The sequence below is a fragment of the Nanorana parkeri genome, unplaced genomic scaffold (genome assembly GCF_000935625.1).
Source record: "Nanorana parkeri isolate BGI_ZX_2015 unplaced genomic scaffold, ASM93562v1 scaffold828, whole genome shotgun sequence".
NCBI lineage: Eukaryota > Metazoa > Chordata > Amphibia > Anura > Dicroglossidae > Nanorana > Nanorana parkeri.
In genome coordinates, this window is record NW_017307096.1 from 18455 (window position 1) to 31869 (window position 13415).

The following is a 13415-nucleotide window of genomic DNA, read 5'->3' on the forward strand; positions in this document are numbered from 1 at the left end:
AAAAAACCTACATATATACACACAAAAAAAAAAGTTTTGGCTTTAGATGTGCTTTAAGTCTGAAGTGCCCAACATGTGGCCAGCCAGTACTCAGCATGCTATGTGTCAGACCTCAGTGCAGGTCTGGAGCACAAGGTTGTTTATACTGGCGCAAAAGCCGCTGTCAGCACTCATAAATGTTAAAAAAAACAAACACCAAATTGTTAGTTCAGGAGCTATCACAGATCACTATCCATTATCCTGGATGGACACAAATCCATTCATAAATGATAAAAAAATTTAATAAAATATATATACTTTTCTTTTTGCACATTGTTGTATTTGCACAATGTTAAAACTGCAAACGTTGCTATTTTCAAACCATTTTTTTATTTTTAACAAACATTTTTAATATATTTTTTTACTTATTAACCCTGTGTAATTGTGCTGAGAGGAAGTCCCCCTAACCCGACCAGCTGAAACAATGTGTGGTTTCATCGTTTTTGATGCATTTGCATGCGCTCCAGCGCGTTCCAGGTAAAATAGGGCCTGCTGCAGTTTTTGTACCTGCTCTGGAACGGAACGCTGCGATGTGAACTGGAGCCAAAAATACCATTGGAATACATTGGACGCAGTTTTGCTCCGGTCTGTAACTGCTCTGCTCCGCGCTTGGTGTGAACAAGGCCTTACCCAGAGCAAGGGGATATAAGTCATGTCCAGAAGAAGTTTCCAAAACACTCTCCTGGAAACACACTCCGTTTAATGTCCTTTCTTGTAAGCAAAACAGTAGAAAGGTATCATGGCACACTCACAAACTAGCATGTAAAACAACTCGTCTCACCACTAAGGTTAATAACAGAGGTTTGGATACACGTCTTCTGCAGAAAATGTGAAAGCCGCACAGCCGCGCCAAGGCACCCCTTATAGTGCGGTCCTAACTCTAAACTATGAGAGTCTCCATCTTGGAGCACATGGGGGCAGAAGATTTCAAATTGGGTGCAGGTTTGTCAGGAGGAAGCCCAGCCTCTTTAAAGGCACAGAAACACACAAGGGATCCCGCACATCCAAATGGCAGCTGAGAACCCCCATGCGTCGCTGCACCAAATCGGTCAAGCAAAACAAATGACAAACGCACTCAACAATTCGTCACCAGTTATACAGCAAGGTGCACACGAAATGGGCTTTGAACAGTAAAACAGTAGAAAGGTATCATGGTACACTCACAAACCAGCATGTAAGCAGACCTCCACCTTTTCAGAAAGGAATGTCTCCTCTCCCTTCTCTCTCCAATCTTTTTACTTATTTATAAAATACCTCTAAAAAAATAAAATTCACCTATTATTATTCAAAAACAACAACCACAAGCGACATAATGCTGGGGCAGCTGAAGTGATTGTTGTTGTTTAAAAAGAAAAATATATGCAGCCTTACGGCCCCATTCACACATATGCGTATTGTAATATGCGCGTCTGTCGCGCGACCGTCACGCGTTTTTTTTACCGCGATTCGCGGTAAAAAGGCCGCGCGACCGTCGCGCGATTCCAAAGGCTACTTGGCAGTATACTAATGGAAAACGCCCTACAAAACGGACCAATACGCAGCAAAAAACGCTCCGGGACCTTTTCATGCGTGAGCCGTTTTGTAGTGCGTTCGGGACGGGCGGAAATACGGACAGATGGGAACGAGGCCATTGACTACAGTGTTATTTATTTTTTTGACCGTTTTGTAGAGCGTTCATCGAGCGTAGGACGCGCTACAAAACGGTCAGGTGTGAATGGGGCCTACATCTTTGAAAGTAAATAAAAGTCAGCTTTTGCTGCAATAGTCATCTTAATCCTATTTCTGTGCAGATGTTTTATTTGGTTGTGTTGTATTTTTATGGCTTATGGTGTGTGTTTTATTTGTGTATGTGTGTTTTTATGTGTAGCACGGGGGGGGGGCTACAACTTTTAATTGTATTAAAATTTAATTTAGTTTTATGATTTTTATTGTTTACAGTTATTATTTAAAGGATTAGAAGAGCTAACCGTTGTCCCTTTAATGAACTTTCATCTTTGTCGCCGATGCTCTTTGCCTTCTCTCTATCTTTATGTTGGTGATATCTTTTTGCAGAGTGTTTATATTGATTTACAGTTGTGATATGTTTTCATGTTTTGGTTTTGACTTTATTACCCGTCTTTATGGCCCGCCGCAACTAACTGATTTCACCAGCTAACCAAACTGGCGTTCTTGGGTAAAATGATAACAGGCAATGAAGCCTCTTAAGTACTTTATTTCCTAATCACGGCCAGCTTCCAACGTGGCATTCTTTTCAAAGTACATTATTTTTTGGCTGACATTCCTTGTCCCTCTTTCACCTTTCACATATTACATATTTATTGTTTTTGACAGTTTGGGGGAAAACCACAGTGGTGGTAAAGTGATAAAGTGAAGGTAAAGGAATTTTTTTTTAAAAACTGCAGATTGGTGGGCTTTTTAGGGCTTGTTCACACCATGTCCGGACCATGTCCAGACCAGAACAGTTTGTTCACAGATCAAAAAAGCATCCCAATGTATCCCTATGGTATTTCTGGGCTCCGTTCACACCAGCGCAGTCCGTTTTGGTAAAGACAAAAGAAAATACTGCTTGTCTCATTTTCTCTGGTCTGGAATGCACTGGAATGCATGTAAATCAAAAACACATACACACGCATGCACACGCACTGGACTGCACCTGAGCCCATTAAAATCTAAAAATAATTAGGGTAAAAATGCGGCGAAAATGCACTGCGTTTGCAGATCTGTTCCAGATCTGGTCCGGACATGGTGTGAACAAGCCCTTATGGCAGCAGTGACTGTGTCTTCTGCCATCAAAGCTTCTCTCTACCATTCTGTATATTTTTTTATTTCTGTACACTGAGCTCAGTGCACAGGCCCAGCATGCCAAGATGAAGTAACTCCTGTGCGCATGGAAGTACTTCATGCCTGCCAGCCAATCAAGAGGCCGAAGTAGCCAATCCCTGGAAGAGAGCCAAGTCGAAGATGTAGAAGACGCTAGAGAGGGAGGATCGCAGCTCTAGAGGGGAGTTTGGCATGATGTGCTAATATGCTGTGCATACAAGAACATTAAGGCTTAAAGCTCCTGGGTTCTTTGGGTTTTTGAATGCTTGCTTGTTACTATTGCTTTAGGATTTTTGTGCTCATTGGGAAGATTTGTAAGTCAGTATTAATAACACCGCATTCTCCAGTTCTCCTCGCCCGGCCAGTAGTGTCCCCAGCCTTTTGCCGCCTACCACCCTCTGCAGGCTCTGCATCACCAGGCCCAGTTCTTAGCAACCTGGGACGCCTTGGCCAGTGTCCCACCCAGCTCCTGTGAGGGGAGATGTGTATGGCCCTTACACATCTCTCTGCCCGGCTCTTAGGAACCTGAGACACTTTGGCCGGGGGGCAGCAAACGGCGGTTCAACAAAATACTAACATAAGAGGGGTGATCCTTTTTCCAACTCAGTGATTCTGTTTTTGAATTTTTTTCTGACATGTCGGTGTTATATCTTACAGTTGAATGTTATAAGTTGCACTGAGTAAATACAGCTGGATAAAACAAAAACTGTGTCCATCTTCCATTCAGGCTGCAAAGCAACAAAATGTGGGTGATTCTTTTCTATACCTACTGTACTAGATTTCCATTAGAAGAAAATTACATTCTTCAGTGTGAGCAATTTTTTTTAAAGTAGCACAGGTCTAAGTATTGGGACTACCTAGATGGAGACAAGGCCAGGAGGGGAGGGGACCCTATGATTTTATTAAAATTATATTAAAGTCAAATGGTTTTTTAGTTTTTTTCAAATGCTGTTTAAATCACTTACAATGGGTGCTGCTTCTTGATGTTCAATAGTTTTAGTTTTCTGCAGAATCAGTTGGTCCCCGGAGCCCTGGTCCTAATATCCTCTTTTAGGACGGCTCCTTTCCTTAGAGGATCCTATAGAGCCACCCTTGTGTGTCCTAGTAAGCTCCACAAACACACAGATACAACAAGACAAGCCAATTTCTGCTCCCCGCTCCTTCAGTCTCTCTCCTCCATCCTCCAAGCTAGTAGATGGACAGCTGCTGGAGACTGGGCTGTCCCTAATGAGCTTGTGCTTGACAAAAAGTTCAGGGAAGTGGAATTGAGAGAGTTGGAGCCATGTTTGGAAACATGATGACTGTGTTTGTTAAAAAATGTAAAGAGATACTTTGCTGGACAATGTATATTTGTTTGATGTGGATTCATTTTTGAAAAAAAGTATTTTTTTTTTAATTTAAAGCAAAGTGCCAGGCATAAAATGTTCTTAACCCTTGCAGTGGGGCCACCCCTGCACTGCAAGGATTAAGTGCTCAGTTTTGTCTAGGTGCTAAACAAAAGTTATAATCCCCTGAACCGCAGACCCAGCTGGCTGCTACCCTGAAGCCTGTCCCTTCCTCTGCTACAGCTTTGGTATGTCCCTCAGCGTCCCCGCGTCCTGTACACTGTATATAGAATTTGATGACTCAAGGATCCTTAGACCGCTGCAGCGGAGGGGAGAAAGAGGCTCCGAGGATCAGGTGAGTATAACTTTTTTTTTTAGGGTTCTGTCATGTATCCCATGTATAAATCATTCAAGATGAACTCAATAGACTGTATACAATAAGAGACAACAGATCTCCCCCACAGGATATATATATTAGTATACAGTTGGCAGATAACTGATTGTTTTACAAACTGGGAAAACATCTCTGGACCGCAATCATCTCTTGCACATGTCCTCATGTAAAATAACTGTTTACTATAAAAGTTCAAGGTTACATTGTTGTGTTCCATGACATGGACATGCACATGACTAGCAGAGCCATGCTGTAAGTCGGAGAGCTAAAACAAACAGTCCGGGGAACCTCTGCACTGGGTAAGAGTGACGACTGAGATAACTTCATAAATATCAGTGCACAATGAAATCTGTTCCAATAATTAGGTCCAGAAAGCATTACAGCAGCTGCTTGTTGCATTTGTTTGTTTACTTCAATGGCAACCACAAGACTAACTAGAACCTTGTGTGTATGAGCTGTGCTGAGATTGGAGGGCACAGACTGATCCCCTCTGTTTGCCAATGGATCACCTATGGAGCGGCATCCTGAAACAGGAAAAACCTTAGAATACAGAACTGCTACTTGTACAAAAGTTGTATGTACACAATGCATATACTGTATATATATAGTATTTCCACTTTCTTTATTTTAGAGCAGTGTGCAAGTGCGGGACCCACGCGAATGTGCAGGTTCAGGTCTGCGTGTAACCGTGTGCAGCCACATCCTTCTATAGGGAGGTACAGGCTTCTTCACACAAAACACGCAGCACCTGTGCACCCCAGGGATCGGGTCTTTGCATGGGCATGCACACTGTACAGCTCGACACACCCGTGTAAATGAGCCCCAAGGGTTCCATACATGTTACAATCTGCCATACAATCTCTGTACAATTAGCTTTAAGACTAACAATAATGTGTAATATGAGGACCTACAATCAAATTGTAACATGTTGGGGGATTTAAGTATCAGTATTTTGAGAGCCAGCGGGGCCGGTTAGCAGGATAGTGAAGCTTGGCCCAGTGGGAGATTCCTCCTTCCACACAGTTTAGCGTAGATGGAGGAATCTGTTGCACTTTTTCCATCTGACCATAGAAAATCTGCAGATAATCTATAGGTATATGGCCAACTTTAGACTGCATTTAGGGTTGTTCAGTTTGGCTCTGTTTAGAATAGAATGCTGTGCGTCCAGAATCTGATTAGAAACTCCAACATGGCTAAACGTGACTGTAAAAAAAGAGATCTGGCAGGTATAAAGTTTGTTTATACTTCCCAGATTAGGCCTCATTCACACAGATGTGTACAGCTGTCCAGAACCCACGTCCATGCAGAAACCTGCATTTGGAAGGGACAGCTGCTGCATGCAGCCGCCTGTACATTTCAATGACAGGACACAGCTACACAACGACCCCAACTTGCCCATCTGTACAGGTACAGATGCACGCCCTTGGATGCAGACCACAGAGGTGCATTCGTACTTTTACAGATGTGCAAGTTGGGGTCGGCGTGTAGCTGTGTCCTGTCATTGAGATGTACAGACTACACACCCACCCCAACTTGCACATCTGTAAAAATATGAATGCACCTCTGTGGTCTGCATCCAGGGACGTCCATCCTTACCTGTACAGATGTGCAAGTTGGGGTCGACGTGTAGCTGTGTCCTGTCATTGAGATGTACAGACTACACACCCACCCCAACTTGCACATCTGTACAGGTAAGGATGGACGTCCCCGGATGCAGACCACAGAGCTGCATTCGTATTTGTACAGATGTGCAAGCTGGGGTGGGTGTGTAGTCTGTACATCTCAATGACAGGACACAGCTACACGCCGACCCCAACTTGCACATCTGTACAAGTACGAATGCACCTCTGCGGTCTGCATCCAGGGGCGTGCATTCGTACCTGTATGGATGTGTAAGTTAAAGTTGTGTGTTGCCGAGTCCTGTCATTGAGATGTACAGGCTATGTGCAGCAGCTGTCCTTCCAGGTTTCTGCACGGACATGCACGCCTAATTGTTGATCATGCTGGCCTAATTGCTCCTGGGTGTAGATAAAATAAACGCAGGAGTAAAAGTGAAGTCTTAGATCAGGGGTAGGCAATCTCAGCACTCCAGCTGTTGTTGAACAAGTCCCGAGAGGCATTGCAAGACTCTGGCAGCCACAGGATCACTCCCAGAGGCAGAAGCATGATGGCATTTGTCAGCTGGAGTTCTGAGGTTTTTGTACCCCTGTTATACATGTACAAAATGTTTACATGTACAAAAGTCTATGAGAGCTGTTCAGTGCTGTGACATACAGCGACGCTGAGAACAGAAACAACATTTATGATATATACAATGTTTAGGAATAGAGTACCTCCTCCATTAGGCTTCAGCAGCAGGGCGTTCCCCACCAGGGGCCAATTGGTGCCCACGCCGGGTATATGCCTCATTATTTTCCGTTTGCGAATGTAGTCAGCCAGGAGGGGGGCAGTGGAGAAGACTAGAAATGTCAGCAGGACCACGGCTGTAGTCACCCAGATCAGCAGATGTAGCTCTCCCCTCAGCAGCTCCATGTCCAGCTATGTCCTAGGCTGGGATGGAGGAAACGTGTGTATATAACAGCCCGGTGTTCCTCCTGCTTGTCACACACAGCCCAGCTTCCTCCTTGTTGTCATATAATAGAGATGGGCGTGACGGAGTGTGCAGGCCTGTGCAATGATTGTACACTGTGCAAACACGCCGCACATTACTCTGCTGTGTTTACATGCTGTTACCTCATCGTGTCTCTCATGTTACATCCCATACACCCACTACATGTACTGCTCACACTATCCAGATATGTCACTGTACAATTATATAGAGGAAAACAAAACCAGAAGCTAGCCGAGAGAAAGCAACTCCTCTCCACACAGCTGACAAATATGACCCTTTGAGGGAGCAAATCATTTGATGATATGATAATGGTGGGGTTACAGTGACACAAAATTCAGGCGTTAAATCCTAAAGTAGAATTAAAGTCTCAGTTTTTTTACATATATCTACTGCTAGCAAGCATTAGATGGATGCAAAAACATAAACAACATTAAACCCTTCATGACTGCGGCCTTCCCCCCCCCCCTTGTTTGCACCCATGTTATATTCCAAATTTTAGGCCTGAAAATTACTTAAACCCCCAAACATTATATATTTTCTGAAAGCCAAGACCCTAAAAAATAAAATGGTGGCAGTTGCAAATTTTTACGTTGCACAATATTAGCGCAACTCCTTATCAAACCCCAACATTTTGTGAAAAATGCACTTAAATTCCCCAGAACACATTACAATACCCCGTTGTTTATTAAAATATAAAAGATGAGGTTACAACGAGTAAAGAGATACCCAACATGCCCAGGTTACAAATTGTGTGCGTCCTTGAAACGGCGACAAAATTCAGTATCCAAAAAAGTCCATAGACTGACGCTTTAAAAGCCCCCACAGGTCATCAGTTTAGAGATACGCGTAAATATTGGCCCTAGAATTATTGCTCTCACTCCAGCGTGCGCGGCAAAACCCAACATGTGTAGCGCGTTCGTCGTTTTCATACGTAGGCGCACCCGACGCGTGTTTACATGGAGACGCGTGTGCTCGCGGGGGACTTTATATTTTTTAATTATTTTTACATTTATTTTATTAAATGTTAATTTTAAAAACATGTTTTTTTTTGGTTTTTTTTACTTTACTTTAATTGCTATCACATAGGGGGACTTACAAGCCCACCATGTGATAGCAGATGGTGGTGATAGGTACTCTTTAAGGTGATGCTGAGGGTCCAAAAGCTTATAGCTGGGCTTAAGACGTGCAGCACTGACAGCTATGGGAACAAAAGTGATGTAATCTGCATCGCTCCCGGTCCCATAGAACGGGGAGGGGATTGTCGAATGGAGGTTTGCCAAACTCCTCTCCAGCTTCCCACCAACACCAAATAATCCGGGCCCGTAGGAGGGGCAACGAAGCCCGGGAAACACAGCGGGGGGACGAGTGGTGGGGCCCGTTCAGCATCCTGTAGAAGCGATCTGGCGGCAGCTGAGCCACCAGAATCGCTTCTACTTTAAAGCCGACAGTCGGCTTTACAAGTTTAAACAAAGTCCCGGAGGCAAAAGCTGCCGGGAGTCTGTTTAAACAGCCCCGATGCCAGTGGCCTACACTGTACGTCGCTGGCCATGAAGGGGTTAAAATTGTCAGATAGACAATTACTTACCTCTGCCTGCGCCGCCCTCCCGGCTGCAGAACACATCTTCCAAATGGCTCGTGCAGGGGGCATGCACAGTCCATATCACTAGAGGGGAGAGGAGGAGAGACTTAATGGAAGTGAATGCACGCAGCAGGGAACATGCACACCGGACAGACAGAGAGCCGCGGCGAGTCAGCGCTGGTCCGGTGGGCCAGCTGAATATGCACTATGGACCATGATTTAACCTATTCATGTTAGCAGGGGAGAATTGTGAGCGCCTCCCACAAGCTGAGCACCAAGACGCGATGCATCGATCCTGCCCAGCGCCGACTACAAGAGGCACCGCGTGAGGCAACAGGATCGCAGTGAAACTGTAAGTGAGGGAAGCTGGGATGGGGCTGGCTGTAAATCTATTGCTATAGTGTACTGGACGTGTGTAATGTATATGTAGTACATATATACAGCACACACCTCCACCACACTCCAACAATAGATTTACAATTCTCCGCTGCTAACATGCATAGGTTAAATCATGATCCATAGTACATAACATGTAGTTGTACTATGGATCATTTAAAGTCACCTGTCCCTTTAAAAAAAAAAAGTATCGGTAATTGGTATCGGCAAGTACATGAGGGGAAGTACTTGTACTTGGTCCTGAAAAAGTGGTATCGGGACATCCCTAAAGGTAAGTATTAAAAGCAGAATTAGAATGGGGAAAACACGACGTGACTCTAATGTCACTTTAAAAATGCATTCAAGTACCTTAACCCCTTGCCGTCCACCGATTGTAAAATTACGTGCGGACAGTGGATCCTTCCCGGCGGGCGGACTTACATTTACGATATCTTTTTTCTGCTCGCGCGCTCCCCCTAGCCAGGAATGTGTACAGCCGTTACATCAGCTCGTTTGGGGGTCCCTAGGTGACATTAGGGGTCTTGGGGACCCCTGATGTCTCTATAAAGAGGCAGGGCTCAAAATGTCAAGTCCTGAGCTTCTAGCCAGGCCTTAAAAGTTACTCGCCACCAGTTTCCCCACCTAACCCCTACCCTGACCCGGCCTTAAACCCGCCAGGTCAGCGGTGTGACGCAGAGTACAGAGATCAGTAACAACGCACAGTACAGAAGTCAGTGGTGCAATGCCAAATACAGAGGCCAGCGATGTGACACCATCGCCCGGTCTGTGAATCTCCCTCTCGATGTCTCTCCTGTTCGGCTTCTCCTCGTCGACGTTCCCCTCTCCCTGTCACCAGTCGTTGTCCTCCCCGGTCAGTGTTTCCCTCCCCCCTCTCTGGGCCTCAGAAGACAGCCGCAGGAAAGAGCGGAACTGAATGTCATCGAGGTGCGCTGCCGGCGTGGACAATGGTTGGGACACTGCCGCCGCGGCGATCGCTCGCTTCTATTCTCTCTTCTCCTTCTCGGCTGCTCTGAAGCTGCAGCTATAGAGGAGGAGAAGAGGGATCAGAAGCGAGCGATCGCCGCGGCGCACCCCCCTCGATGACATTCCACTACTCGCCCCCACGCAATTTTCACTCGCCAATTGCGAGGGGGCGAGTAGAAATTTTGAGGCCTGTAAAGAGGAACTGTCATTTTTATCTAGCTATCACATTGGGGGGGTTTTAGCCCCCTATGTGACAGCAATCAAGTTAAGTGTAAAAAAAAGTAAAACAAAAACATATTGAAAAAATTAAAAAACACCAAAAAAAGTTTTAAGTCCCCTGCCCCAGCGCGCACGCACTTATACACGTAAATACGCGTCAATACCTACGTGCAAAAACAATGATTACGTGTTGCATATCGCCGCGAACGTCGCAGTAAGCGCAATAATTCTAGGACCATCAATCACTGATAGCACTAAAATGATGAGCGGTAAAAGCTTTTAAATCGTCTCCTATGGCCCATTTTAGGCATGGTCGTTTTTGGGCGCTTTTTGTGGGCGCACGCAATTTTAAAGCTTGACATGTTTGGTGTCTATTTACCAGATGTGACCCCCTCTTTTATATTTTACCAAAAAATTGGGTGCTGATCAATGTTTTATAACATAAAATAGGGAAAACAGGTATACTGAGCTTTGGGTCACGGGAGGACGCTTGTATATGTCCTTCCGTGACCCTTAAGAGAACTATGGGGAAAAACACTTACCCCATACTTCTCTTTGAAGTCTCTGTGACTGAATAACAATGAAAAAACCTTTTTTCCCCCATAACAGGAAGTGCTTGAACAAGGACCTTCAGGGCAGGTTCACCACATATTATTTAATTAAAGCTGCAGATTTAGAAAGAAAAATGACTTTTGAAATGACTTTAACATGTTAAAGATCATATGGGATTTTAGTCATCGGGTTAACATACCCTTTTAATGCCAGATCAGTTTTTGTGTTTTTTGTATGCATGTTAGAATTAAAATTTTAGGCCTAAAGATTACTATTTTGCCCAGTATTGCTTTAGATATCTCGTATCATAGTTTTCATAGTTTGGATGGAGTAGGGAGGGTTTGCATCCTCTGCAGGGTTTCAGTTCCTCTGTTCATGACTACTGCTTTTATGCTATGAGGAAATAAAGGACTTTTTATGATGGATCTCAATCCTGTATGCCAATTTTCTAACAAAATAGAAAACACAAGCCTCTACTGACCACCAGTGGTCCGTTTTACCGTAATTGGATGGATTTCCATTGTGTTTTTTGTTACTTCAATTCCTTTTGCCTTATCTAGGTGACAATGTTGTCCATGGTTCAGGAAATAAGGGGCAGTCTCTAGCCTCACCCCACTCTACCAAAGTACATTAGACTAATTTAGGGGGTGAGCAGAATTTCTAAAGCTAATACATAATCAATAGGCACATACTCACTCCTTTCAATAAGCATCTGGCTATTAGCAGCCATACGAATATGTGTTACTAATCTTTTGGTGTCTGTGGTGACAATATGAAATGGGAGACCCAAGAGGTAGTTTAGAGAACTGAGGAGGAATTCTTGGCCTGTGACTTGGTGGAGTAAAGTTTCATGGAGCAGTAAACTCTGATTTTCTACATCTCCAACACTCCTTTAAAATCTGAGGGTTACATGAATGTAGAAGCTCTGGGGTTTGAAACCAGCACATCAACATTTTGTAGATTGTTTCTCTTTAGGTTATGCAAATGGAGGATTTGGTGGGACTAGTACATTTTTCCCACAGGGCTGGGCTCCCACTTCCTCAAATATTTTGGTTTACTTTCTATGTCCCAACAGGTAGATTTGAGTTGTCTTTAGACATTTATGATCCTATGCGGTTGTATGGGCCCATGTGGGCACAAGATCTCAAAGGTAGCAGGTCATTCTAGCTAAAGTTGTGGAGTCCCAGATGATGTATAGTGTTTGAGTTGCAAGTAGAAATAAAGGCTGAAGGCAGGTCTGGTGCAAAGTCGGTATGTTACCATATGTACGATATGTTTAGGTTGAAATAATTCAGCTCAGGTCCAAAACTGAGTTATGTTATCGAGAGGTTATCTGGGAGGCCAGGATTATGTATTATATTGGGGAGGATACTTTGGAAGCTAAAATAAACTTTATTTGACCATGATTCCACATGGAGATATTAAATTGCATAGGAGATAGTAACGTTTTATCTCTTGTCAGTCTTTGTCAAATGCACAGATGCATTGGTAATGTTTACCTTTGTTCTATTTCCATCCAAGTGTTATTAGGTTGGTGGGTGTACAAGGGCAGTATATGTGAGCAGCATAATAGTAATTTATTAGATCAGGGACCCCATGTCACCCTTGTGCTTTACAAGATAGTATCAGAGAGCTAGCGATCCTATAAGATTTATAATTCTATATAAAGTTACTTATATAGATGTTACTTAGGTCTCTTTGTAGATACTGTAATAGTATGAATGGTAGAGGAATAGAGAGTATTTCATAGAGGTAAGGGATTATCAGTAGAATGGTCATCCCAATGCTATTGATTCAGCCCAAAAAAGAGAGATCAATAGGGCACCATTATTTAAGTAATTAGCGAATATCCTGAAATAGTGAGAGAAAGTTGGCCTCTCGTAAGCAGAAACAGAGGATATGTGGATTTCCAAGTATTTCAGTGATTTCCCACACCAGTTGTATCGATAACTAGCTTTGGGTAAATGCAGTTGGGGTTGCAGGATATGTAATGAAAGTGTCTCCGATTTAATTAATAACCTGATCATTCGCCAAATATGTCCAGTATTTGACATACTTGGCAAATGTATAAGGTTCAGTGAGCATCAGTAAGGTATCACATGCAAAACGGATAGTTTATACTCACTGAGTATGAATCGGATTCCTTTTAAATCTATATTCAATCTCATGACCTCCGCCAGGGATTCAATGTACAAAACAAAAAGCAGGGGTGAAAGCGGGCATCCATGGTGAGTGTCATTGAAAATAGGAAAGATGTCAGATGATGCTTGATGTAGCTTCATTTGAGCAGACAATTATTTTAATGACAGGTCAGCATAGGAAGGAAGTGAGTGGGTAGCATGTGTTTAGCAATCTACAGTATATCACAGCAGGGCCGAAACAGGAACACAAACACTGTGATCAGAGTGACTGTTCCTCATATGAGGATACTTCATCTTTCATACATCACTATGTTGACCTATCCATCACTTTATAAACAGCCCTGCATTCCTAAGACATAACTACAGATCACCCCCC

At 43.7% G+C, this 13415-nt stretch overlaps 1 protein-coding gene across 1 annotated transcript in view; it reads right to left on the reverse strand.

Moving 5' to 3' along the window:
* Window positions 1–7184, reverse strand: part of LOC108794276 (cytochrome P450 4V2-like) — a gene marked incomplete at its 3' end in the record, with an annotated part of 23989 nt that extends 16805 nt beyond the window's left edge. The window contains exon 1 of the mRNA XM_018565285.1: window positions 6912–7184. Coding sequence (XP_018420787.1) covers window positions 6912–7110 — 199 coding nt within the window. The remainder of the gene's footprint in view (window positions 1–6911) is intronic.
* Between the last annotated feature and the right edge of the window lie 6231 nt (window positions 7185–13415).